The sequence below is a fragment of the Poecile atricapillus genome, chromosome 6, assembly GCF_030490865.1.
Source record: "Poecile atricapillus isolate bPoeAtr1 chromosome 6, bPoeAtr1.hap1, whole genome shotgun sequence".
Lineage (NCBI taxonomy): Eukaryota > Metazoa > Chordata > Aves > Passeriformes > Paridae > Poecile > Poecile atricapillus.
The window spans coordinates 25015755-25043723 of NC_081254.1; the positions used below are offsets into that span (position 1 = coordinate 25015755).

At 42.9% G+C, this 27969-nt stretch overlaps 2 protein-coding genes across 3 annotated transcripts; both read left to right on the forward strand.

Annotated features, from left to right (window-relative positions):
- Window positions 1-33: 33 nt before the first annotated feature.
- Window positions 34-26302, forward strand: OGA (O-GlcNAcase). 2 transcript variants are annotated; one of them, XR_009277822.1, is made up of 18 exons: window positions 72-562; window positions 4155-4206; window positions 4525-4622; window positions 5812-5942; window positions 6475-6646; window positions 7513-7611; window positions 7752-8036; window positions 8589-8747; window positions 10028-10638; window positions 11022-11196; window positions 14718-14803; window positions 15661-15765; window positions 17330-17415; window positions 18322-18514; window positions 19304-19463; window positions 20140-20328; window positions 25525-25610; window positions 26267-26302. XR_009277822.1 is itself a non-coding variant. In XM_058840850.1 (16 exons), exons 1-16 carry the CDS (start codon window positions 376-378, stop codon window positions 20274-20276), a joined length of 2736 nt encoding a protein of 911 aa, XP_058696833.1. In that variant the 5' UTR covers window positions 34-375; the 3' UTR covers window positions 20277-22431. The 2 variants fall into 2 exon arrangements, 1 of the variants encoding a protein (XP_058696833.1); XM_058840850.1 differs by lacking the exons at window positions 25525-25610; window positions 26267-26302 and having other exon boundaries at window positions 34-562; window positions 20140-22431.
- Window positions 23716-27969, forward strand: NPM3 (nucleophosmin/nucleoplasmin 3). The gene is made up of 6 exons (XM_058840851.1): window positions 23716-23923; window positions 25525-25610; window positions 26267-26386; window positions 26610-26703; window positions 27126-27249; window positions 27365-27969. The coding sequence occupies exons 1-5, from the start codon at window positions 23731-23733 to the stop codon at window positions 27215-27217; spliced, it is 585 nt and encodes a 194-aa protein (XP_058696834.1). The 5' UTR covers window positions 23716-23730; the 3' UTR covers window positions 27218-27249; window positions 27365-27969.

Here is a 27969-nt window from a genome sequence, read left to right on the forward strand (position 1 = left end):
CCCCCGCCCCGCGCCTGCGCAGGCCGTGCGTGCCGCCCGCCCGCCTCATTCCCTGAGGAGCCTCCCGCGCCCCAGCCCGTTGTTCCCGCTCCACCGGCGCGGTCCCGGCCGTCCGCGTCTCTCGCTCTCTTCCCGCCGAGGCAGACGCTTCCTCTGCCCCCGCGGCGATCCCTCGGAGCGGGGCGGCTGCGGGCGGAGCGGCGCGGACCGGTTGGGGCCGGTTCCCCGCGCAGGCGCAGCGCTCCGTAAACAGGAAGCGGCGGCGGCGGCGGCCCCGGAGCGGCAGAGACAAAGAGGCTGCGGAGCGGGAAAGGCAGGGACCCGGTTCGGCTCGGCCCGGCCCAGCGAGCGGCGGCCCTGGCGGCGGGCGGCAGGATGGTGCAGAAGGAGGGGCAGGCGGCGCTGGAGGAGCCCCAGGGCAGTCCCAACCCGTCCGGGGTGCCCGGGGCCCCCTTAGAGCCACCGGGCGCCACGGCAGGGCCGGTCCCGGGGGGCGAGGAGACCGACACCGAGACGGAGACTGCGCTGGGCTCCCGCCGCTTCCTCTGCGGAGTCGTCGAAGGTGGGAGCTTTCAGAGGGGGTTCTCCCCTGGGAGACGGGGTGCGGGAGAACGGGGGGTTCGGTATTCGCGGGAGAACGAGGGTAGGCTGGTTCCAGCTGGCTTTGCTTTGCCGTCTCCTCCCCCGCCCGGAGGAGCCCGCTCGGCGGGGAGGTGGCGTGCGGTTCTTGGCCGGGACTCCGCCAGGGTGGGGAGGAGCCGCGGTTCCCGGGCGGGGCTTCTGGCCCCGGGGCTTGTGCTGGAGCGGGGAGCGCCCTTTGATGGCAGCTGTGCGGCGGGGCGAGCGCAGGCCTGGCACCCAGCGCGCCGATGATTCCTCAGAGAGGCTGAGGCAGTGCAGGGGCTCGCTTGCTCGTACGTGTCTAAAGGGGGAAGTTGGAGAGAGCAGAGCTACCGCGCGATTATCCCGGCTGTACGTGCTCTTCCTGCGCTCCAGAGGCTCACGTACAGCCTTGAGTAGGGAATAGGTGATTCCGTAGACAGTTGCTCAGTAATTAATATTAAATGCACCTTGTTCTCTAAAGTGTTATAGCTTATCATTTTAATTGTAGAACAATCCCTTTTTTGTCTTTTAGCGTAGTTGCATGATTAAAAGGTTTAAGTTGTTGAAGCTGCAGAATAAAGGGACTTTTTGCAGTTCTCAGTAATGCATTTCTGACAGGTCAGTTAAGGTAGGTGGTTGAAAGCAGGAAAAATGGTTTATTACCAGCGTAACAGTTGGTTTTAAATTGTTTATTTCCTGTGATCTATTATTATTTCTGTACTGAAAATGATTTTCCAGTAGGAAAATAAAATGATTAGCAGATGGAATGGAGAGGGGAACAGGCAGTTTATCAAAGTCAGTATCTGCATTGCTTTGCAGACTGTTTTCTCTTTGTATCTTAAAAAAAGAAAGATTATTCGGCTTCTGTAAATATGACTGTGAGAGGTGAATTGGTAGGGCTTAAATACAGTCAGTGTGAAGAAAAATGCCTTTTATTGCTAATAGGCTTAATTCTGTGAAGATAGATGCCAAACTGGAGGCTTTGGAGACATGTAACAGTGAAGAAAAACACAGATTGTAGCAGCATGTTTTCTCATGTTCCTGCTGATACACCTGGGTAAATCACTTGTTCATCCAGGTTTCTATCGGAACCACTGAGAATACCATAATAATTTTTCTTGTCGTGTTAGTTACATTGTTGATTGTGTCAGCATATATTTTGTTGCAGGTGTCCTTGAGTGTACTGTGCGCAAAACGAAACAAGAAAATGGCCTCTGCCCGATGAAGCCGTCAAACAGTGGTTAGGAGTTAGCAGTCTAACAATAATATGTGTATGGGGAAAAAAAAAATAGGGGAGTGTTAAGAAAAAAAAAAAGGCAAACAAAAAACCACCACCAACAGAAAAACAAACTTGTGGTGAACAAGGTAAATGGTAGTGAGTGACAACATCTGTCTCATTAGTGACTCAAGGGGAATTACAGAGTTAAAAGAAAAACAGGAATTAACTTCAGAAATGTAGATAAATACTTAAACATAGAGTAGTGGTTAACACAGACTAAGGTGTAGTGAGATTAGAGTGCTGAGATGGAGAATTTGGATCTTTGGTAGAAAAGGCAGAGGGCAATTGGCCAAATACTGGGTATGCACTCTAAGACTGTGAAGAGTGTGTGTCACTTATCAAATTCACTGTTTTGCAGAGTAATAAGGTCTAAGAGATTGCTGAATGCAGAGCTTTGGTGCACTGCCTCTAGGATGTCCTGACTTTTAGTGATGGAGAGCATGGTAATGGGATGAGGTATTTTGGCATGATCTGTTGACTTTGTATTAACCTTACACACAGTCCTGAGGGAGTAATACAAAACTAGGGTGATTTTTTTAGTTGGGCAGAAAGATCCAAGAATTGTAATCAGCTGGTGACAGTAGTAACCTAAGAAATGTGGTGACAGATGGAAAAGTATTGCTACAGATTAGCCAGTTCTGTTCAGCCTTATTTAATTAATTCTTGGTAACTGGGTTTTTTTCCTTTTTTTCTTTTTTTTTCCTTTTTTTTCTTTTTTTTTTGTTATGATGGGCCCTGCTCTGCTTCAGGCTTGTAGGTCTGAAACAGTAGTATCATAAGTAAAGCAAATGTGTTGTGAATGAGTTATGAGACACAGGGATGTTCATTAGGTTTCACAGGATTTCACTTTTTTTGTGAGTTCCTGAGCTTACTCAGGGCAGCATCAGTCAGAGTTAGGAAACTAAGAAATTCCTTCTGGGTGAAGTAAACTGGGAGGTTTTCAGTTCTCTCCGCTCTCTCTTGTTGTTCCCTGTTGCACTGGGAAGTTGAGAAGTAGTTGCTCAGTTTTGCCATGTTTGGTGCCAGGCAGTTTGAGATCACTCTTGGAGAGAATAATTCTTAAAACTTGAGCCTCTTGCTTTAAGCTTCTTAAAAGAGCATTGTACACTTCGCATGTAACTGAAATGCAATATATAAAAAATGGCTTCAGTTGCATCCGTTCGGAGTTTTGGAAGGTAGAAGGGTGGTTGTGACCTCAATGAGACTGAATATTTACAGATTTACAAGGGTGAATAGCTTTGGAAATGAGGATACTGTTTACCTTTTGAACTGCTGTTCTATGGGACTCGTGAGCTTTGTGTATTAGTAGTATTATTCATCACTGAGTGGCCATACTGTTTGAAAATAAGAGCTTATTAAATTTCATGTTATTTTAGTCTCTTGTCTTTGCATGGACTGCAAGCTGAAGCTTTGTTTTGAAGTGCCCACTTGTGGTTGAACTGTTTGCACATAGGTCTGAGTGAGCTGGCTTGACTAAGAGGGCATTGAGAGTGCTTCTTTAAAGTATTATGTTTCTAGAATGGAAGGATTAGGTTTGAAGCCAGAAGCAGTTGCAATTTCCATGGAATTGTATGAATTTCAATACACTCTAAAATCACTTGTGTAGATGCTTTTATGTATGATTATTCACAGAGATTATTCATAGCTTGTAAAATGTGGAAATGGTAAAGCAGGATATCAGTTTGCAACTTAATTTTGACAAAGAGCCTATTAAACACAATTAAAAAAATTAAATCCTAAGCATTTTGTTGACTCACTTGTACATTCCTTTTAATGACACATCATCTTCTCCAGTATGTATTTATATATTTTGTGTATATAAGTCCTAGACTGTACCATAAGCATTTTTGAGTTGATAAATATTTTCAGGTGTCTTTCAGTGTTCAACTTAAAATCAAATCTATTTTGTAGGTGTCTGGAGTGGTAATTTAATTAGGTTATAACTGTTCAGTCTGCTGCTATAATAATGCTGACTTCACTTGTCAAGGGCATATGCTCAGAAGCACAGTTTGTATTCTGAAAATTAATTGCTTCAGTGGCCAAAATTATAAGACCTTAGATCATAAGAAATAAAACTAATTATAATTGCATTTTAAATTTAGATCAGTTTAGGTTATTACACTTTCCTCATGCTAACTATTTTTTTTCTTTTTCTCCTTTGGGGAGTTTTTTGACAAATGTAGCAAAAGAAGAAGAAAATGGTGGGTTGTAATACAAAGTTTCATGAAGCAGGCATAATCTAACTGGATATTTCTAATCTTGTTGCCCATAGGATTTTATGGAAGACCTTGGGTGATGGAGCAGAGAAAAGAACTTTTTAGAAGGCAAGTCATGTTTCCTCTTACTGCAGCACATTCCATCGGAGTGTAATCATAAACTTCCACTTAAGTCTGGAAAGAGTTATTGTTCTAACCTAGAGCAATTTTCTGCCTAATATCTGTATTCTTGGGGATTTGTATTCACCTTTTCATCTTGCATACACCAAATTGGTCCAATATAATTTGTGCTTCAAGTTGTTGTGACTTAATAGTATAACACAACATTCAGTGAAGAAAAAAAAAATAAGTAAAAGAATAACTGGAGTAAAGCACAGAATTCCTGAATTTGTAGGCTATTTGAAGGCTTTTTTCCTGTGTTTTTAGGCTTCAGAAGTGGGGACTGAATACATACCTGTATGCGCCAAAGGATGACTACAAGCACAGGATGTTTTGGCGAGAAATGTACTCTGTGGAGGAAGCAGGTAATTGCCTTTATTTCTCCTCTGTGTTTTCTATAAGTAGATTTTTGAATGAATTGGTTATGGCTATGTGTACTTGTGTGTGTTTAATCACAGTAGCCCTTCCCAAAGGTAACTGAAAACCTCTTTTTAATACCCTGCAGGTGTATTTATTTGAGCTTTGGAACAAGCATGGATTTACTTCTTTTAACTATAACTGCAGATGGTTTCTGAAACTGCTTTTGAGGCTTTGTCTACAAGATTTATTTTTTGTCATGGGGAAGGTTGCTCAGACTTACTCCTGGCTCTGGAACATTTGGGCTGTATTTTGAAGTAGAAATTATTTGCTTTAGAAAAGGAAAAAAAAGATTGATGAGCAAATAGTATGTCCTTTTATGTGATTCATTAAGTTGTTGTCTCAGTGAAAAGAGTACCTGTTGGAAAAACAGCTCTCGACCAGTTAGAACATAAAAGATGTGTTCACACTAGTTTGTTTTATCCACCTCTGGCATTTATGGGATTTATGATGCTTTATTAGGCTGAGGGGATTATAGTTTTCCTTGGGCAAGGGGAAAAAATACACTCTCTTGAAATGAAATAATCCTTCTTGAGACCTCTGAATCACTGCAGAAAAATAATCTGAAGGATACTGCAAGGTAATATCCAATAACATCAAAGATTGTTAAATATGCCAAAAGTAATTATCTTCATTCATTCTACAAAAGATTCTGTGTCAATTTTGAACTACTTCTGTACAGTGATGTTAAACCCCATTTCTTCATGTGCTTAAGCTTCAGTCATATGAATAGTGTATGAACCACTGTCACATAGGGTGATATTGCTGCAATAAATTGTTAGTATGTGATGAAAAAGTGAGTAATAATTCTAGAAGTGGCGATGTACATACTGTGGATACAGACTGGATCCATATTTGTCTCACAGCATTGGGATCAAGAAAATTTTTAAAATATTTATAAAAATTTTAACATGGAAAATGAGAATACAAGGACAGTTGTTTTATTCCTTTTGGCATAATTGCTGAAAAATCCTCCAAATTACTTGGTGTTCTTTGCTGTCTTAGCTTCAAGAAATTCCAGTAATTATTTTTTTTCTAATTATGATGGAAGAGGTATCTGCACTTTGTAATATAATGATGCCTGAGATTTTTTTTTAATTGTTCAGTCTTTCTGAAATATTTTAATTTCCTTTCCAGAGCAGCTAATGACTCTAATATCAGCAGCACGAGAACATGAAATAGAATTCATCTATGCAATCTCACCTGGACTTGACATCACTTTCTCTAATCCTAAAGAGGTATCCACATTGAAGCGTAAGCTGGACCAGGTAAGGATGGCACAAACTTAGCACAGTTCCAGCGCTGCTTAATTTGGAAGCTCCAATTCCCTGCTCACTCTTGCAGCATTTCACCAGCTTCTTGAACCTATTTTTGTCTTCAGAGTATTTTGGAATCTTGAAGCCAAGATGCACTGCTAAAGCAAGAACTCTAGCCCTCAATAAATGCCTTCAGAGACCTGACATGCACATCTTCTTTGTTCTCCTAACTGACTCCTCTCCTTTGTCCAAGAGCTGTTGCAGAATAAGCTTTTTTCCCAGCTGTCCATCCTGTGAGATCAGCTTTGGATGGTTAAAACTGGAACAGATTGCAGGTCTTTAAAGGTCTAATCTTTGAGAGAAGCAGAACTGTGGGTCATAGGCATTCATTGTGAATAGAAACCAAAGTCTGTCTTGCCTTGACTATATCCCCATTCCTATAGCTGTCTCTAAGGTCAATTAGATTTTAAAATCCTACTGTTTGATTAAAAGAAGCAATAATAATTTAACAAATTAAACATTTTGCTCTTGTCTCTTGTCTTAGGTTTCTCAGTTTGGCTGTAGATCTTTTGCACTCCTGTTTGATGATATTGATCACAACATGTGTGCAGCGGACAAAGAAGTTTTCAGTTCTTTTGCTCATGCTCAAGTCTCAATCACAAATGAAATTTATCAATACCTAGGAGAACCGGACACATTCCTTTTCTGTCCTACAGGTAAAATGAGCAGAACAGTTTTGTTCAGCCTTAAAGGATGGGGACTGTTATCTTACTCTTTGAAAAGCTGATTTAACATTTAATAACTGCCTTAAGGAGTATTTTGGAGTTGATTGAAGAAATTGACTTACAAAGAAAAGTTTGATTATTCAGATGTATGCAAGGATTTTTCCAAATTTATAAATCTCAAAGTCTCAATGCCAAGCAAAGAAGGCAGCTTGATAGAACAGCTCAAGAAGTTTGAACTGAGAATTAGGCTAAAGGAAAATCTATTTTTTCCTAACTTGAACTGAAATCTTTGCTTCTTGAATTAGCAGGTTGTTAGTTTTCTAAGATTTTTTTTTAAAGTAGAAGTAGTCTGTGCTTACAACTGTCACTGGTTACTATTTTTAATAAGATTGCTCTCTTCACTAGTCACTGAGTTGCTTTTTTTATCAAAAATTATTTTTAGTTTATCCTCCTATACTGTGGTATTCTGGTTCTGTTGCAGACCTGAACTTGAGAGACATATGTTCCAGTGTTAAAATTTTTAGGTATTTGCACGTTGTAATGAGTCCTGGAGTTTTCTCATTCTCTTGGATACTCTTTGCTATAACATGGCCTTGTATTTATGGATTTGATTAATTTTTTCCTAATTCTAACATTTGAGCAATTTCAAATATTTCTCAGCCATTTGTTTGTGGTATTTATCCTAAGTGTCATTCATAATGTCTTTTTTATTTATACTTTAGGGCCTTACTTGATTCATTTTATAAATGTTTTTCATTTCCAAGGGTTGTGTTCTCTCAATGTATTTGTGGGACAATTGTGTGTTGTCACATATGTACATCCTTCTAGTAAATGTGACATTCTCTTATCCTGTGCAGAGTACTGTGGAACTTTCTGTTACCCAAATGTTGCCCAGTCACCATATTTACGGACTGTAGGAGAAAAACTGCTCCCTGGAATTGAAGTATTATGGACAGGTAAAGATTGATGGGTTATTTCTTTTATTTTGTTGGTATTGAGTATTTTCTTGTAAGTAGTAAAATAAACTGTCCAACTACGTGGGGGTTGAATCTTCAAGTACATGCAAAACCTTCTGAATATCCTGTTTCCTGCTTAGGTCCGAAAGTTGTATCCAAAGACATTCCAGTAGAATCCATTGAAGAAGTTTCTAAGATCATCAGGAGAGCACCAGTTATCTGGGATAACATTCATGCTAATGATTATGATCAAAAGAGGCTTTTTCTTGGGCCTTACAAGGGTCGGTCAACTGAACTCATCCCTCGACTGAAGGGTGTTCTGACCAATCCAAACTGTGAATTTGAAGCCAATTATGTTGCCATTCACACGCTTGCAACCTGGTACAAATCTAACATGAATGGAGTGAGAAAAGATGTGGTGATGAGTAAGTATGCCTAACTGTTTGCTGGATCTGTGCTTAACCAGTCATACCAATTCTTGGTGTTTTTAATGATTTTATCTCTTCCTCACCAACTTTTTCTTCTGATGATGATTTAGCCTTTTCTGTTCCATAAGTAAATGGCAGTTGCCTGAAAGATAATGATCTTGGCTTTATTGACTTCCTGGGGCATATCTGTAGCACATGGTATCAAAGAATTTCTTAGTCTTGAGATGTTTCTGTAGTTATGTAATTAACACTCTTGGGAAGCAAGTTTAATGGCCAAATTTGAAATGTGCCCATGATATGATTTCACTGGAATAGAAGCAGTTCAGATCAGAAGACACCCTGGATGCCAAGGTGTCTGGTTTCTGTGTTGACATTGGTGAGGACCATAATTTTATTTTTATTTTTTTTTTCTAATTAGAATCTAGTAACTTATCCTTTTTGTGACGTAAGCCCCTGAGTTACTTAATGCCTTGTCTGACATCTGAAAAATCTATTTTTGCTATTTTAAATTAAACTAGTGTGATAACTTTTTAAAATTTGTCTCTGTAGCTGATACTGAAGACAGCACAGTTTCGATCCAGATTAAATTGGAAAATGAAGGGAGTGATGAGGATATTGAAACAGATGTTCTCTACAGCCCACAAATGGCCCTGAAGTTGGCCTTAACAGAATGGTTACAAGAATTTGGAGTACCTCAGCAATACAGCAGTGAGTATGATTTGGTATCATTCTGGGGTAGAAAAATTGTGTTAGATACTCAGTATTTGTGTTTAGATTAAAGATATTTTACAGGTCCTGGCAATTCATACACTTCAGCTGGAAATATTTTCTGCCTTAGTAATTAGGGAACCTTAATTAAGAAGTAAGAATGCTTAATAATCTACAGTGTGCTTGTAATGCTCTGATCAACAGAAGCAATCTTGATATATTATCCTTTGGCACTTCTGATAGAAGACAAGAAGAGTCGGGATCTTGCTAGTCCCAGTTCTTAATAGACTTCACTGGAACCTGAGAGAATAGGAAGTACAGTGGAGTTGGGTTTTTTTGAGTTGACGTTAGATTGTCATAAAAACTAGTTCTGGTCCTGAAGACTCCGTGTTCTTCCAGTTGTTTTAAGATGGTTTTACTTTTCTGAGTTTGTCTTCATAAGCCAGCTGAGTTCTTTCCAGCACTGTACACCTTTTTTGTACTAGTGGGAATTTGGGATATGAGGGAAAATCTGTTTTTCTCTAGTGTGAGTTTCAGGTGATCAGAGCATCTTTCTGTGTTAACTGGTGATGGAATGAAGGAGCCTGTTCACCTAACTGCTGTGTGCTGCATTTATGTTTTTGAACTGCTGTAGAGTTTTTGTATCTTTCTAAAACTCAACTGCAGCAGAAACACTGGGTGAGGAGTAGTGATTAAGGTGTCAGCCTTCTTCCATTTTCACAGTATAGGTTAAGTTGGAAGGGACTTCTTGAGATCTATCTTGAGTTTAACAGCCTTAGTCAGGGAGGGTGAGTTAGAGCAGGTTGTCCAAGATTGTACCTGGTAAGGTTTTGGATGTCTCAATTTTTCCCAGGTTACAGATAGTTTTGAATTTGAAATATTTAAGCATCAGCTTATCATATTAAGCTTTTGTTATGAACTGTCCTTTATATTCAAATACAGTTTCACCAAGTCAGTTGATGCAGATGGAAAAATAGTTACTTTGAGAGCTTTTTATTCTGATAACATGGTTTAAAATGTTGCTGGCAACACATAAATATTAAATAATTTTCCTGACTTTTTCTTCATCCTGTCTTTGGTTAGCAGTTATGTGAAAAGGAAAATTATAAAACTCAAAGTCAATAATTAGAATTACATTGACAGAAGTGAGCAAAGTACTGAAAGGAAGCTATGCTGATAGGATGCTGTGGTAACAAAGTCATCCATCATTTGCAGGAGTTGCTGATTTGAATGTTAATTGGCAGATATTGAAAACTAAACTTGATTCTTCTTACTCTCAGGTAGGCAAGTGGCCCACAGTGGTGCTAAAACCTCTGTTGGGGATGTAGGGCCGCTGGTGGCACCATCCTCTTTAAATGCAGCAACAGTGGTTACCACGGTGTACCAGGAGCCCATCATGAGCCAGGGTGCGGCACTGAGCAGTGACTCACCGGCCTTGGCCAAGGAGGAGGAGAAGAAGCAATCTGATGAGGAACCAATGGACATGGTGGTGGAAAAGCAAGATGATGCAGACAAGAATGCAAACCAGATCCTGACAGATATTGCTGAAGCCAAGATGGCAGAGGAGCTGAAGCCAATGGATACGGATAAGGAGAGTATAGTGGAGTCAAAGTCTCCAGAGATGTCCATGCAGGAAGACTCTGGTAGTGACATTGCACCTATGCAGACTGATGAACAAATTAACAAAGAACATTTTGTGCCTGGGCCAAATGAAAAGCCCCTTTACACAGTAGAACCAGTGACTTTAGAGGACTTACAGCTTCTTGCTGACTTGTTTTACCTTCCTTATGAACATGGACCTAAAGGTGCACAGATGCTGAGGGAATTCCAGTGGCTGAGAGCAAATAGCAGTGTTGTCAGCGTTAATTGCAAGGGAAAGGATGCTGAAAAAGTGAGTGCAAAACTTGTTTCTCTCATTTTTATGTCAAAATCCCAAGCATTTTTATCTGTTGTGTGTAATAGAGACTGGTGCTCTACTTTGTAGGACCTCAAGGGTAGTCTATAATGAACCACAGGTCACAGTAATTTTTGTTCCTCCACTAGAATGTACTGTTTTAAGCCCTGTAGTGCCATGTAGCTACGAAGACAGTCTGGTACCTGTATTTGAAGAGTGTTGCCTCACTTCTTACAGCAATAGAGAATATCTGTGAGTCATGTGTGGTGTGGTAGTCTGTCCTGGTAGAATGAAGTAATGAATTGTGTAGTCTTCCTCCATATTTGGAGAACCTCTCTTCTCTAGGAGCCTGTGTTTGATCATGTGGATTTTTTTCATAGATCGAAGAATGGCGTAACAGAGCAGCCAAGTTTGAAGAGATGTGCAGCTTGGTGATGGGCATGTTCACTCGTCTCTCCAACTGTGCCAACAGGACAATCCTTTATGACATGTACTCCTACGTCTGGGATATCAAGAGTATTATGTCAATGGTGAAATCTTTTGTGCAGTGGTTAGGTAGGTGCATTGGGAGCCATTATAATCCCAGATAGCATCTTTTTAATGTATGTTTTTAATTAGCCCACGGGGAAAACTGAAGTATTAGGCAAATGTATTTTCTTGGACGGGGGTCTGGTTTGACCCTGTTTTAAAGGTTTTCCTGTCTTGCTGTTTGAAGCAATGCTTGCAGTGAGTTAGCTTTGCTATTAAAAGTGAAGTCTGCTGGATGCTTAAGATTGGAGACCTTGATTTTCTTCTTGGGCTAATGAAACTTGAATCTCATCTGACACGTAAGTGTTGACTTTAACTTGCTCTTGACTGAATGCACACTGGACTGTGCCATAACTCCTTGGATGCCCTGCTGTATGATTGGAAATGACACTACGAAATGTGATCACATCAGCTATCTGCTGTTTGCTCTGTCTTGATAACATTATTGCTGTCTTCAACAGACCTTTCAATGGGCCTGGCCATGAGGAAGGTGATCCTCCCAGCCCCTGTGCGCATGCGAGCTTTAGCATAAGGCTATTCTGGTGCAAAATAATTTCCTTTAAACACTTTCCAAATTGCTGATTTTTTTTATTTTTTTTTTTTAAATATATTTTAAGTTTTTGGTAGTGGAAATTGTGGAGCTCTCTGGACAGATTTAGTCTGAGACTTAAAAAGATCTTGAAACAGTTGTTTTTTGGTTTAGGTTTTTTTTTTTAATGTGTGGCACTTTTGTCTTTGTTTTATTTTTTTTTCCTGAACGATTTTTGGGAGATGCTAAGTTGGCAGATAGCACCAGCATGGCCTGGGTAATTCTAGTGACCTCATTTCACTTTCAGGTTTCAATCCAACTGTAAGGAATATGCTGTGGAGTTGCTTGACATACACAGCAGACAGCAAAGCTGATGGTCTCAAGTCACACTTTCCGTAGCTGTCACAAACCTCACAGTGGCTAACCATTACACAACCTTGGTCTAATCCTAGTGTTTGGATTGTCTTTAAATTATATTCTTAAATAATGACAGATTTAAGCAGGACAGACAGAGAAGACCTGTTAAATCATCAACTTGGTCTGTGCCCAACAAATTCCTATGGTTTGTACTTACTAAATATCTGATCCCTAAACTTGATAAAGAAGAGAGCTTTTTAGACTGCCTTCTGCAAAGCACAGAGAAGAAAACTAGTGGGGCAGGAAAACTGAGGAGCACTGCAATATGTTAACACTTCTCTAACAACCTCATGCTGTTTTAAAAGCCTTAGTTTGTGCATTTTTAAGTGTAACCCAACTCCTCCAACTTTACTACCCTTGCTGTATGTTGACCTTTAGCTAGAAAATGCTCTCTTCTTGATAACTTAATGTGCTTTCAACTCCAGGCCAAAGCTCTATAAAGGGAACAGTGGTTCTTGTAGTCTTTGGAAACATGAAGGCCCCAATGTGGACTGCATTTCAGAATTACCAGACTATGTACTAAATTCACTTCACTGAAATTGTTTTCAGTGTCCCTGTAAAGTTGGGTTCAAGTCTCTAAAAGTATCAAATATTTGGAATAGTTCACAATAGAAGCCAACTCAGTAAACACAAACCCTGTTAACTTTGGCACTGTTCTGTTTCAGTACTCACACTATTTCAACTGATAGTTGAAAAATTCAGGGTTTATTAAACATGTTCAGTTTAATACTCTCATGCTAACAGTGCTTCCATGAGAGGGGCCATTTTTGTCTTCAGCTTGTGTTTTATCACTAGTGTAAATACAGAGTAAAAGTCTTTGATAAAAACCTCATTATATAAAGTCAAGTACATTACAAATCCAAACAAGTTAGTTTTCACAGTGGTGTGCTCAATGGTCCACTGGATGTTCACTTTCTTCACCTCTCCTCCCAAGTCCAGCTAGCATTCAGTCCCTTAAATTAGTGTGGCTGTACAGTACTATGGATTACTAATGACTTCTATTGTCTTCTTCCCCATTGTGTACAGATGGGAGAATCCTCAGCACAAGTTTCTACTGCTATTGGATGGACAGCGCCAGATGTTCACAGCGCGTCGTCATTAATTAATTAAAATGGAAAGGTTTTGTCTGTGAGGCAGCTCAGATAGATTAGAAGTACAACAGGCATGAACTGAAGTCACATTTGCGCAGCGACTTAGGCATTAACTATGTTTTTCATTTATACAGCTCTTCATTCACACAGCTCTTTACTGTAATAATTGGAAGTGCTAGTTAAGTTGTAGTCTCAAAGGACAGACAGATACTGTCTTCCAAGTTACTGACTAAATCTCTTTGGGAAAGATATCTTCTTACATGAGAATTCTAAAATGTGGGAGTAAACCAAATTTGAATTCTGGTGTTTGGATTGTTTCTGAAATTTACCATACTTACTTAGGGTAGTTTGTGTTTAACCTATATTCCTAAACTCGCATAAATGTCAAACTTGGCACACTTTGGGACTCTCTGACTAGCACAACATATTTGTCTGTACTGATCTGAGACTGTTACTTGAACAGGAGTTAGATTGCTGTCCACAAAAGGAAAAGAGTATTTGCGCTGCTCCTCTTGTCAGAAAACTAGGCAGGTAATTGAGATCTCCACTACAGAGACCACTTGGCTTTTTTTTTTTTTTCTCTCCAGAGCTGTCATTTGTTACTTGGTGAAGGCTGCAGTCCCTTGCTGGCAGAACAGTGTTAAAAAAACAAACAACCAGTGGAAGCTTCTTTTCTAAAGCAAGTGCAAGCTAAAGCTAAGCACTGTAATGGGCCTGCTGCTGCTGATTAAGCAGCAAGGTCCCTGGTACGTCCAGTATGCTTGTGGAAATAAAAATCAAAATACAAAAAGCAAAGCTAGTAGCAGCCACCAAGGTGTATTAGTTAAATTGTGAGTTAATTCAAGTTAACGCTACTTGACTTTTTAATGTGTCAACAGTATTGTGAAGGTGTGGCCTGGATTATGTAAATCCATGTAGTCCCTTGCGAGAATGCTGTTTCATACAGCTGTCCTGGCTGCCTGATTTGTTCCAGACTGCTTGCATATATTGCTAGTCCTAGTTTTCTGACAAGATTAGAAACAATAAGTACTAAAATGTGACTTCAGAAAGGTCCATTTTTTTTTCAGGGGCTGTGATAATGGCATTTGTTTGATCTGAAATTTATGGTAGTAGTTATTGAGCCATCTAGGTTCCAAGATACCAAATTTTCACGGATGAAATGAATGTTTCTGACACAAATACGAAAAAAAAAAGTGTACAAAATGCTTGGGAAGCCTACGTAGTTCTGCATGGCACCATTCTTGTGCCTTCTGATCTAGAATGAAATGTGTAGCTAAATTGTCTCACCTGTCTGTTACAGGTAATCAAAAATATGAAATACAGCAATTAGTGTGCGAGCACAAAAACTTCATAAATGATACATTATTACAGCCCCTCCCCCTCCCCAAGCCCTGGATTCTAGCTCAGTTAGAGAGCTTTTTCCACAAGTGTATGTTAGCTTTTTGGACATGTGAGACACCCAGGAAATCCCCCTTCTCGTAACATTCTCCGCTTGGATCTGATCTCAACAGGGTGTCGTAGTCAATCTTCAGCACAGTTCTTAAGTGGAGACCAAGAACCCTGGGCCTTTAGAGGTGGTCTAGCAGGAGAGTTCCAGGTATCAATATGACTTCACAACTGAATGACGTTTTCTTTGTTTTATGAGAAACCTTTTGTTGCACATCAGAGGTCTGGAAGGATTGGTCTGCCGAAGGCTTTCTGGTCCAAAGCCCATTAGCCTTACAGCTTGGTTTAAAATAATTTTCCTCCCCTTTCTACAGTAATTTCTCAAGGAGATGCTGCCTGTCCCACGCGCATGCGAAGCGCAGCGGCTTTAGTTGTACATTTCACATTGTTTCTTTGCAGGTCGCACAGCATTTTTACCTGCGCCCGCAATTGCACAATGCGCGCATGCTTGTCTGCCGATGGGAATTCCATGAGCAAAAGGGATGGTCATCCAAATTTTGGTTCCTCTTGAAATAATGCTGTAATGCACTTCATTGCGAGGAATTCAATTGGCAAATATTCCTAAATCGCTGTTTGTACCATGTGCAGATTTGTTCATGGATTTTTCAGGCGCTATACTTTTCCCCCCTCACAGGTGCTCTGCGCGCAGCAAATTGAGTCAGCGCATTGCTTTTGGGATAAAGTGTCTCCTCTGGCCAGTTAACCCTCTTCAGACCAAACCTTTCCTCCTGACATTCTATGTTCTTAGACAGTGTAGATATGATTGGTAAAAAGTTTTTTAAAGCAGTTAAGATTAACAGACTCTTAATATGCTGTTTCAATTGCATATTTTAGAACACCAATTGGATATTTTCTATTCAAATAAGGTCGTTGCATTTGTAAAGCATACCACCCCACCTTCTTCTGGGGTAGCAAGTAGCAAATGTTAATTTGGGAGTCTGCAGTGCACACCCAAGAGTGATGGGTTTTGTTGTTCATACAGTTATATTAAGTATTTTGTTTTCACAGCGTTTGCTGCCTATTGATGGGGCAAATGACCTCTTTTTTCAACCACCTCCATTAACACCCACTTCCAAAGTGTACACCATAAGACCCTACTTCCCTAAAGATGAGGTAACTGCTTTTGACACTTGTCAGTTTTGTTGTTAGTGGTGCACTTCGTTTTGTGGCAACAGTGGTTAGTTACTGCTGAGTCAACTCTTCCCCTAATGAAGCAGTTGTCCTGGTATCTTGCACAAGGCACAAATGCCAGCACACAGGAAAACTGAGGTTAAGTGATACCCCTCTGGTTCAGCAACATGCTGTGCACCAGTACGTGTATGCTCACAGCTTGATTCCCAGCCTCCCACCCCCTCACCCTTTTAAATCTGTGAGTGCCTTCCTTATTTATGAAAGGCAAGTTAAATTTGTTCACAGCTGGTAGAAGAACTCTTGCAGCAGGGAGACATGCAGTGGATTAGCCTTAGAGAGTGGGTGTGTATGCCTGTTTCACCTCAGTGGTTATTGTGTTACCTGCTGGTATTTGCGATGCTGTGTAGGCAGAACAGTGATACTGCATCTCAAAATGGAGCTGAAAAATGTGATCATGGTTCAGCCATTCATACCATTTTAGTTACTGTTGGAAGCTTTATGGTCTGATTTTGAAAGAATGTTGTCAAATCTCCTTTGGAGTGTTCGATACTTGAAAATCAGGAAAATTTTGTTAGTCATTATTGATTAGTGCTTTTTAACTTTCCTGTTTTCTGAATTGATCTGTAGTGTAGTTTCTTTTCTATTACCTTGGCATGGAGAATACTTGAAAGTGAGATGTCAGCTAATAGTTAACTCTATGGATGCAGTTTAAACAATGTAGGGATTAATGCATCTTGAAATCTTGCGTTGGTAGGTACACTGAGATGAAACAGGCGTTTCTAAGTAAGTTTTCAGTATTTCAAATGAGTCCTATCTTCAAAGCCAGTCAGACATACAAGGCTGACACATGAAGACTCCTTTTCCTACCACTTCTAGGCCAGCTCTGTCCTGTGCTGTTCTCACCATTTCCAAACCCTCATGCAAGACTTGACCTAAGCTGACTTGTTCTTTTGTAGGAAATGAAATGGATATTTCTAAACCACCTTAGCAAATAGAGGTGCGGCTAAGCATGCAGTCATAAACAATATTTCTTCTGAGGAGTTACCTTTTAATTAGAGGAAGAAAGGAAAGTGTCAAATCCAAAGCATTTTTGTTAAAAAAAAAAAAAAAAAGGGTTTCTTATTTAAGGTGTGACTGATACAAATTTGCTCTTTTAAAGAGATTCGGGTGAGACTGGGTGTGTCTGTGCTTTGCAGAGGCTGAGTTGCTGGATTTGAACATCAGAAATTTTGTTAAGGGACTTGTAGCAATGGTGGTGGTCTTCACTGAGTGTTTAGTATCAAGCCCCCAGACCTAATCTTGTGCTGTTACAAGAGCAGGAGGCTGACCTCCAGCCTTTCCTTCCCAGCCATTCAACTTAACTGCAATGTTTTTGAAGGCAACTTTGAGTTACTTTCAGGAAAGAGGTGGAGAGAATGCTATCCTTTTGCATAGATGGATACTTTTGATCTCTGGTGACTCAGTGCCTGTCAGTACTAGTATGGTAATGACATACTCGCTTTTGAATGTGACTGATAAGTTGAAATCATCTCTTTTCTCCTCTTAGGCATCTGTATATAAAATCTGCAGAGAAATGTATGCTGATGGAGCTGATCAACCCTTCCATAGTTTACCAGATTTAATTGGAGACAAGTATGTATTAGGAACAAACGTCCTGCAGAGGTGGTTCTGAAGAATAAAGTCCTGATAATGTATTTAATTTGAATTTTTAAAATTGTGTGTGGGAAGAATACAAAGAACATTTGAAGTAGATAAAACAATTTACTCTTAGGAAACTGGGGTTTTGGTTTCTTGAAGAGACTATTGACAGTTAATGTCTCAGTTCATGTGCTGGTCACCTGTTGTGAGCTGTTAGAAAATAAATTTAGCTGGAACCATTGTATTATAAAACCTGTGCATCATAGTATCTTATTTCAGATTTTGTGAAAGTATGTAATGAGAGTGTCCATAGTCTGTAGTTACCCTCTGGTATTTTCCCTTACTTACTGTAGTTCTTAAAATAGAATTGACAGGTTATTGAGGTGCAGTCTCCCAGCCAAGTGCCTCAAGTTTTTTTCTGAAATACATGTACAAACTTTTTAAAAGGATAAGCAATGATAGATGAAGTTTAAAAAAAACGGGACATTAAATCTGAGCTGTAAAATGAGCTACTTTGAGTGGATTATTTTTTTGTCTCAGGTGTTTAATTTAGATAGAATTTTATAGGGTCTCCTCTGAGTGACAGGAAGGTAGTTAAGAAAGGATGTGTAACTAGTATTAAACAATACCCGCAGGAAATTATAAAAGCAAGGAAATAATGGCGGCAGAGCCACTAAGAGGAAAAGCTGAAGAGGTGAAAAACTGGAATGCTGAGGTGCAGATGTTGCTTATATTTGAGTTTTGACAGCTGATCAGTCAATTAGTGCTTTGTTGAAACTAATTCCATGACTGGAGGACTCACTTCTTTGGTTGACCCTGGAGTCTCCTCCATGGTACCTGAAGGGCATACTTGGTCAAACTGACCTTCATCTGACTGAATTTGTGCTTTTTTTCCTGCAGGTTAGTTGGAGGGCTGCTCACTCTCAGCCTGGATTACTGCTTCGTCTTAGAAGATGAGGATGGCATATGTGGCTATGCTTTAGGAACAGTTGATGTAACTCCCTTCATTAAGAAATGCAAAATGTCTTGGATCCCTTTCATGCAAGAAAAATATACTAAACCAAATAGTGACAAAGAGCTATCTGAGGCAGAGGTTGGTATAACCTGCGAGATCAGAACTGTATGCTGAAAGCTTTCAAAATGGGTCTTTGTTTGTTTTTTTTAAGCTCACATGAAATTGAGTTTTTGCACCTTTCTGAAGACTTTGAGCCTGTATTAAAGCATCTGCTGTATCAAAAAGAGACTGTAGAATTATTCATTGCCAGTCAGATACAGCTGTGTGCTATAATACACCCATGAGGTGTACTTCAATAGTAATCAATGCAGTAAATGTAAAGCACCTTCAACTAGAGAAAATTACATTTTGAAAAAAAAGTATTGCTCCTGCTCCATTCTACTGCAAAATGCAGTATTAGTTTCTCCATGCTGCAGGTAAAGCACTGAATGTCACATCAATTTAAGTATGGAAAACAAATTCAGGAGTGCTTGGGGTTGGTGTGAAAATCTAGGAGCTATTTGAGCTGTTGTGGAGCTGTAAATGGTGCAAAGCAACCTGAAACTGCCCATTAAAAAGGAAAAAAACCCAAAGAAAAATATCTGTGCAAACTGTTGGTTATGTGTTTGCTTATGTTTTCTTTCACTGGAAGTATGTATGGGTCACTGAGAATGAGCTTTGCATGCCTCCTTTGATGGTCTGAGCAGCTTTTCTAGCCAGACTAGAGTACAGACAGCAATTCATCAGATGAGGAACATCAGAGATGTACTTGAAAAGCCTGCTGGTTTGGAGGTGCACTCCATGAGCAAAGCAGTCTCCCCTGATAAAGATGAATGAAAATGAAAAGCTGGAAAATTACTAAATACCTGTTTCCCATATTCTTTTCAGAAAATAATGCTAAGCTTCCATGAAGAACAAGAGGTATTGCCAGAATCGTTCCTTGCTAACTTTCCATCTTTGATAAAGATTGATATCCACAAAAAAGTGACAGATCCAAGTGTGGCCAAAAGTATGATGGCCTGCCTGCTCTCTTCTCTAAAGGCTAATGGTAAGTTTCTTGCACTTAGAATTCCTTGTTTCCTAACTACATGTAATTTCTAGGGTGCAAGGAAAACTTGGGAAGATTTGGTTAAATAATTATAAAAGCTTTTGAACAGCTAACTTCTGCTGCTGCCTTGAAAAAGCGAGCTTTTCATTTTAGCCATTATCCTTCAAATTAGAAGATAGGCAGAACTGAGGGAGCAATTTGGCACTGAGAGCACACATCTTTACATCTTGAATACTGCACAAAAGTCTGTATTTTCCCTGCTAGCATTGGTAATGATGCTTTTTTTTTAAGTTTGGCTGTCTGCACTGCTGAGTAATTACCAAACCTTCAGTATGGGAAGTGCTTGGCTGCCTGCCCTGACTGTGCACCCCACACTCACAGTTCCTCTGTTTCCACTTGGTGCCCTCCTGCAATGCTGTTTTTAGAGCCAACATCAAATATTTTTCTGTGCAGTGAAAGGTGTGCAGAGGGTTTGTTCAGACTGATGGATGCCTGCAGTGTGCAGTCCTGTTAAGGGATGGTCAGTTGTGCTGCCATAAATGGGCACTAATGCTACATGTGGAATTGGATTGCTGATTTACCTGCTAAAATAGATGGGAACTCTAGTAATATTTTATGCCTGTGCTTTTTACAGTAACTCTTCTCCTATAGTATTTTGTTTCTTTTCTTTCTTCAGGCTCCCGTGGGGCTTTCTGTGAAGTGAGACCAGATGATAAAAGAATCTTGGAATTTTACAGCAAGCTCGGTTGTTTTGAAATCGCTAAAATGGAAGGATTTCCAAAGGATGTTGTTATCCTTGGAAGAAGCCTTTGAAGTGCTTGACAGTGAACTGTTCCAGTACTGTAGACCCTTAACAGCTGGGCAGGTAGTGGTGGGGATCTTCATATGGTCTAACTGCACAAAGCCAGCAATAAGCCAGCTTGATAAAAGGGGCTATGCGAAAATCACCCATCACACATTCAGACTGTAATTTGTTGGAAGGGGGGATAATGCTGCTGAAAACATTGTTATAATGAAGAGAAACCTTGTCCTCTCCTGGTCCTGTGTGAAGTGCCAAGGAATCTTGCATGGGCTATAGCTTCTCAGAGGAATCCCTCTCAATCAGTGCTGTTGTTGACGACAGTTCTCTGCATTCAAGTGTCAACAGAAAATTGGTCTCTAGCAGAATGCTTATAAAGATGCAGGTTTTTTTCTCTGTCATAGAGTAGGATGTGCAATTGGAAGTTGCAGAAATGGGAGGGATTGCTTGTATCAATCAGCATTTTTAAAGATATGTAGTTACAGTTCTATTTTTTACTACCTTTTACGCTTGTTGATAAAGCAATGACCCATTGTCACTTCTAATGACCATTGGTTCAAGCTTTGTGTTTTGTTAGGGACAAATGTGCAGTGGTCTGTGGCAGAAGTCACTCAATGACAAACTTGTAAATCTCAGTGTATATAAACTTAGCTGTATGCTGAGTAACTTTTTGTTTACTGGTTTTTGTAACTTTTTCTTTTGAAAAGTGAAATTATATAGGTCCAAGACAGCACTTTTGAAAAACCTGCAACCACAATCGAGAACAAGTTTGTCCTCAGCACTGACCTTTCTTACTGTGCCTCATATCCAGGGCTAGGAACTTACCATCTTGGGAAAGGGGAGCAGATCCCAACTGACCCTTCCTTCAGATAGCAGTTTGTCGCTGCTTGAGGGTATCATTCTCCTGGGACTGAAACAGCAATTCACAGGATGCTTTTCTGAACCCATTAATTTTGGTAATGTTCGCATGGGATTATGGATGAAAGATGGTGAGAGGGAGAGAGAGCTGGCCCACAGCTGGGATTTGTCCTTGGAAGAGTCACCATGTTTCAAAGCCTGTTCGTACTAGATTGATTAAATCAGGGTCTTCAAGTCCTGCACATTTGTATCAAATAACTTTTCTATAAGAAATGCCACAATAAGCACATTTTTACACATTATTTAAATGGTTATCTACTTTTAAATGTTCTAAGAGTTTAATGTTTTTGCCCAGGATGGACATGCTTGGTGATGGGATGGAACTGGTGTCGTATGGGACCTGGTAGTCAGGCAGTTGGATCATTAATGGAAATGGTATTTCACAGTAGTCCCAGTGTCCCAGGCAGGTGATTGGACAATGGTATGCACTTTGCAGTACTTTGTTTCTTCCACCTGCTGTCATCAGCTGTCTATATCTTATGTTTAAATTTTCCTGGGTTTTTTTCAGTGGTGCACAAGGGAAGCTTGGTTGCTCTTACAAGCCTCCAGCTGCATAGAAGTTGATTTGCAACCTGTAATGAATGGCAGTAAGACTGCAGTAATGCTCTCTGCAACCTGTAAGGAGATGCTGTGTTTGGCCTTCTGGTGCAGTCATGTGCAAGATGTTTCGATTTTGGTTTTTGTTTTTTTTCTTTGCAGAATGTGAATGATTTTTAATGCGGTAGCGAAGTATTTAAGTTGAAGCAAGTTCATTTCATTTTTAGAGAGAGGTATGGGGTTGTGCTGTGGGATTTCATTAAGTCCGAGCTGAATGCCACTAGTTTTTATACAGCTTTGAGTGCATGTTGAGTAGCTGATACCTTGATTTACCAGACGAGAGAGTTTTGTTTCTTCATGGATACCAGACTCAACTTATTTTATCTGGATGCATAACATTACAGCATAGGATGCTTGTGGCCTTATTTCTTGGCTTTTAAGGAGTTGCCACATTTTCTCTTCCTATGAATTTGTTATTATTATAGAAGTTAATTGTCTAAGCCTATGGAATGTCAGGCCAATACCATCATTCTAGGATTGTAAAGTGATATGTTGACATATCTTTCATGGTTATAAATTTTCATTAAGGTTGGAATGCCACTTTCATTAATCTGTTTTAGATCAACAGTATCTGTAGCAGAAAAAGACCTGTAAAACTGTATTTGAAGACCATGCGAGAAATAGAATAAAAGTTGAGAAGTGAATGTAAATAAACGTGTATTTTGTGTATGAGCTGGTCCAGAACCAGAAGGGGCTCAGCAATGTACATTACATCACACTGTGTTTGATGCCCTTGGGATTAGCCATCAGAGACTTGGGTCTGGTTTTGGTGTTGGCAATTCTACATCCACAAAATTTAACTTGGGAAGATAAATACTGAGATGCCTAAAGCAAGTAGCTTCCTTCTTAGACTGACAGCTAAGCAAAGGGATGGACCAGGGCTATGAAAAGCAGCTTTTCTTGTGGAGGTCACTTCACAAGAGTTTGTCCATCTGCTACACAGGTGCACTGGTGATGTGGTTCAGAAGCTGTGCAGTGTGGAGAACAGGATAACACACAAAACAAGCAGGGAAGTCAGCAGGTGAAAACTTTTCTCCTGGCCCAGTAAATGTTCTCTGTTAAAATAAGTAATGTTTTGCACATAGGTGACTATGTTTTCTTAAAGCCTATTCATGAAGCTGTGACAGACTTGTCTCTCTGTGGCACATCTTGGCCTGGGAAAAGGGATTGGGCTCTGATGTTGCACCAGACTCTTTTCCCTCAAGGAAGCATAATGCAGCAGTGGATGCTCCTGCCTCCATCGCTCCAGGGTGGTGGCTGCAGACAGGTCAGGTAGGGTCAGATGGCTGCGTGCGGAGCAGCTGCTAAGAAGCACGTGGGTGTGCTTGTGTAACCATTGCTGCTTGCTTCTTTCTGGGACCCGGTTCAGCTTTTCAAACCTCTTCAGTCAGGTTTTCCTTGAACCTACTCCAGCTCCAGCAAAGCAAGTGACTGGCTAGCAGAAGTCTCTGCGGTGGGAGCAGAGCCAGATTCGTCCCCAGAATGCAGTGTGAACTCGTTGTTAGTGGGATTTGTTTTAATCTGTCTGCTCCTCTGCAGCACCAAGCAGACCGCTTCCCTTTCAGCTTTGAAAGGCCGGTACAGCCGTCTCCTTGCCATTGATTTTGAGGTGGGATATTGCCTTCTGCCTCAAACGCTCCTGTGCTGCAGTCCCCAGTGTCAGGTCACGCTGCTCTTGCCCATGCTTAAAGAGCTAGAGATGAGCAGGTCCCTCCCGTTGTGGCCCTCCCTCGATCGTTGTCACCCTCCTGTCCCCCCGGTACCCCTCTTTATGCCCTGGGCCTCCTGGCTCTGTGGGTGTCCTGTATCTCCTCGCCAGTGCTGAGGCGGCTGCTGCCGTGGGCCGGGCCGGTGTCCAGGCGGAAGAAGGGCGGTAGGTGAGCAGCCAGTAGTAACAGTCGTTGTGGCGTTGCTACAGCTGGCGCTGAGGTCCGTAAAGGCTGAAGGCCCAGAATGGGCAGGAAATACCCGAATTCAAGGCTGTGGGGCGCTGCCGCAGGACCCTTTGGTTCGGTCCCCGGGGGCGGGTGCGGGGCGGGGCTGCTCGGTACGGCTCTGCACGGCCCGCCCCGCTCCCTCAGCCTCTCCCAGCGCCGCCGCCTCATGGAGCCGCACGGGCCCGCCTGCCCCGGCAGCGTTCTCTTCGGTGAGCGGCCCCGGGACAGGGGAACCGGGGCACGGGCAAGGGGGCGGGAGAGACACGGGGGGGGGGGGGTCATAGATGAGTTAGGGAGGTGACTTACGGGGCGGGGGGTCTGGGACGAGAGAGACTTAGGAGGGTAAGAGAGATCCGGAGGGCGCGAGAGAACTCTGGGGCCATAAATAGGGGGCAGGAGAGAGACGGGGCAGAAAGGGACTTTGGGGAGTAACCGGGACGGCGTGGAGGCTGGAAAGACACGTGTGGGTGGCGGGGGGGAACAGCTGTGGGGTCAAAGAGAGACCTGGGGTAGCAGAGACGCTGTGAGGCGAAGGAGGCAAGAGAGACACGCGGGTATGAGGAGACACATGGAGGGACACGATCGTGCCGGCGGGGAGGGCGGTGTGGAGGGGCGCGTGTATGACCGGGCTCGGGAGGCAGCAGGCACATGCTGGGGGTCCCGGGGCGGTCTGGGGGGAGCCGCGTGGGCTCTTAGTGTTCTTGCGGCTTTAGAGGACGGGGAATAATGGGGCGGTGGTTTGGCAGCCCCGGCTCTCGCCGGCCTCTCCTGCTCCTCCGGTTAATCCCCCGCGCTCCCACGTCAGCGTTTCGTAGGCGCCTGTCGCAGGGCGGTGGAGCCGTGTCCCTCCTCTCTGGGAGGGGTTTGGCCGGGCCGGGGAAGCCCCGCCGCACGTGGGCCTGCGCCGCTCTCGGGCCCGTGTGAGGGCAGCCCCAGCCGGGCCTCGGTGCACGCGGGGGAAACGGACGTGCAGCTCCCCAGGCCTCTTGTGCACCTGGGGCTGGGCCCTCCCGTCGGTAAGTTGAGTATATAAGCATGGGAAGAAAGAGGTCCTGCCCCGGGCTGCGCTCGTGAAGGTTGATTCCTCTCCCTTGGAAATTCCGGCAGTGGTATGCAGGGCTCGGCTCTGTGTTTTTCCGATCAGCCTCACACTGGTGAATCATCCTGCAATAAGTAAACGCTCCCAGGGCAGTTTAGTCCCTCCCTTTGGTTGGCTGAATCCTGATCCTAAGAGCTAAGGACGTAGTTATGCATTGCCCTTGTTTTCGTAACTGTCTGAAGAAGTATGTAATAAAATTTTTCTCAAAACTTCTCTTGGAAGACTCCAGCTCCTTGCAGCTTGGTCTGGCATCCTCCCCTTGGGCTGGGCCTCATCATTCAGGTCTGGCACTCTGTGTCTGTCTGTGCTTCCAGACTCCCATCCAAGAAAAAGTTGTACTGGCAATGGCATGAGCAGAGTCACTGTTTTGTCTGCTCCCTCCTGTTCTCCACAGTGTGCCCTGACTGTTCTTCTCTCTGGAGGGGAAGAGCCTTGCCCTGCCAGTGCTTGGGAACGTTGGGTGCCAGTGGGCATTGCTTCATGGCAGCCTGCTTTGGGGACACCAGGTTTTGTCCCCTCATGGTGCAGAGGCGGGTGTGTAATTTTCTGGGACCCTGGAGCCCAGGGTGCCCTGGTCTGATGCTGCTCCTCACACAAGAAAAAAGTTTTAGAGGTGCCATGTGCATGCCTGGCCAGGGCTATCCCTCAGAACCCTTTGCCTATAGTGACTGGTGTTGTGTAAAGCTTGCTACTGCTTTTTTCTTCTTCTAGGCTGTGAGCTGACTGCCAGTACCAAATCCTACACATTTCAGGTGGATAAAGAAGATGACTCTGACCACATTTTAGCACTGTCTGTGGTAAGAAAAATGTGAACTAACTGCTTGTTCTCTCCTGTAGTCACCCATATCCTTATCCTCGTTTCTTGGCTGGACTGGAGTCAGGGGACTCCCTTGGCTGAGGTCCTAGGACTGGCTGCTCTCAGGGCAGGACAGAGTGGTCATCTTTATCCATCATATGTAGGCACTTGTGCAAAGCCTGTGGTGGCAGGAGCATGCTGAGTAGGGGAATCCTTCAGGCAGGTGGTGAAGAAAAATATTTTTCCCTTGTATTTGACCTTGCTGGAGCTTCACACCAGCTGGATCTCTGGCTTGTTACTCCCCAAGCCCAGAGAGGTGCAGGGCTCTCACTGAGGATGTTTTCTATCCTGGGAGCACAGAACCTGCCAGCATGGATCAGATCAGCAGAAACCACAGCCCAGGTGCCGTCCCTTGAGGTGACTGCAGTAACAGCTGTTGCAGCTGGGAAAGACACAGAACCCTCTCTGAGGCACTCAGGGGACAGTTGCTACAGGGTTCTTCACTGTTCTCCCTGTTTTGTCGAGCAGCATCCCCACACCTTGCATGACTTCTGGGCTGGTAGCATTGCTGTGGGTTACTTGTCCTGTGGAGAGCTCCAGCTGTCCCAGATGTGTCCCTTGGGAAAGAATTTGCTCACAATCTCCACTCCCACCCAGGTCTGCCTCACTGATGGTGCCAAGGATGAGTGCAACGTGGTGGAGGTTGTTGGGCGAAACCATGAGAACCAAGAGATCGCTGTGCCTGTGGCAAATCTGAAATTGTCATGCCAACCCTTGGTAAGAGGCTGATTTGAAGACTTGGGGGTGGATGGCTGCAGGGAACAGGACAGCTCTGGATGTTTGTGGATCCTGATCTAAGATGTGCAGCTCATAGGCAAATGCCCTGGGTGCCCTTGGCCTGGCTGCAGGTGTCCTCAGATGGAAATGTTTCACTGGGAGCTACAGGGTGTTCTGCTTTTTGCCTCTGCCCCTAACTCAGCTCCATCTCTGCTCTTTGCAGCTGAGTCTGGACAACTTCAAGCTGCAGCCTCCGGTGACCTTTCGCCTGGCAGCAGGCTCTGGCCCAGTGCACCTCACCGGCTGGCACAAGATCAGTAAGGACTGAAGGGTGGGGAAAAGCTTGGGAGGAGTGAGGGCTATGAAGGGACTTCAGAGTCAACATCGGCCAGGGAGCTGCTAGGAGATACCCTGGGTGCTACCTGGCATGCTTGCTCTGTCCATTCTTTGTGCTGATTCCCCAGGGGCCATCTCAGGGCAGGGATTCCTTCCCTACTGCAAGGCCTTGCATGGGAAAAGGGGTTTGGATGTCTCAAACTGTCACCTTTTTTCCTGTTTGGCTGTCACCATTCCTCTCTGAGACCTCCCTCCAGCTGGGATGTTGCTTATTTCCCACTATTAGCTGCTGTGAAAGCTGCTTCAGAGCTCCTTGGGCTGCTCTGCTCTGCTGGGGTGTCTTGTGGGCCGGTTGTATTTGCACAGGCATACATGGGTGAGTAACAGTTACTGTGTGTCCCAGTGCACAGGGAAGATGCTTCCTTTGAGGAGGATGATGACTTGTCTGAGGAGGATGAGGAGGAGCTTCCTCCTATTATGCCAGCCAAGAAGTAGGAGGAGGAAGCAGTAACTTGTCTCCAGGCAAGGTGAGGGGCCAGGCTACCTTGGAGGAAGGATCTGGGTGGCTGTGATACTGGTGTGGCAAGTGTGGGTTGAATGTGCTGCTGAAGTCTGCTGGTCTCAACCTTGTTCTTCCCCTAGGTACTCACTGGGACTTCTCTCCCTGGATGGTTTTTACCTTGGACACCTATTGCCAGGACCTCAACATTTGCTGCTTGTTTTTTGGGTTTTTTTAATGCTGTTTTAACTTTTTGGGGAGCAGGAGCTGCTCCCAATACTGGAGTGTCTCCTTTCACACAGCCCTGGGAGGGTGATCCCAAAACTGGATGGATGCTGCTGGTATATCCCCTCTGTCTGATCCCTGTCCTGGGAGTTGGAGATGGAGGAGATGATCCTTACCCTGTGCCTTTTTGCTGTCCTGGACCTCTGCTCCGTGCACCCCCTTTCCCTGGCTGTGAAATACTCAGTCCTGGCCCCTTCTCCAGCACATGGATGTAAAGCCAGCTGTGGTACAGGCACTTTCACTGATTCTAATGTGTTTGCTTTTGCTTATTCACAGTTTGATGGTTTTTATATACTTGGAAATGTGAAAGTGGGGCCCAGGCTCTGTTGTTGAGTGCAGTTATGGTGGGTTGGGAGCTCACAGCCTGTCTGATTTGGGGGAAGTTCTGGGTCAGTCTGCATTGTAAAGAACTGTTCTTACACTCAATAAAGATCTCTGAGGCATCAGGTCTGAAGAAAGGTCA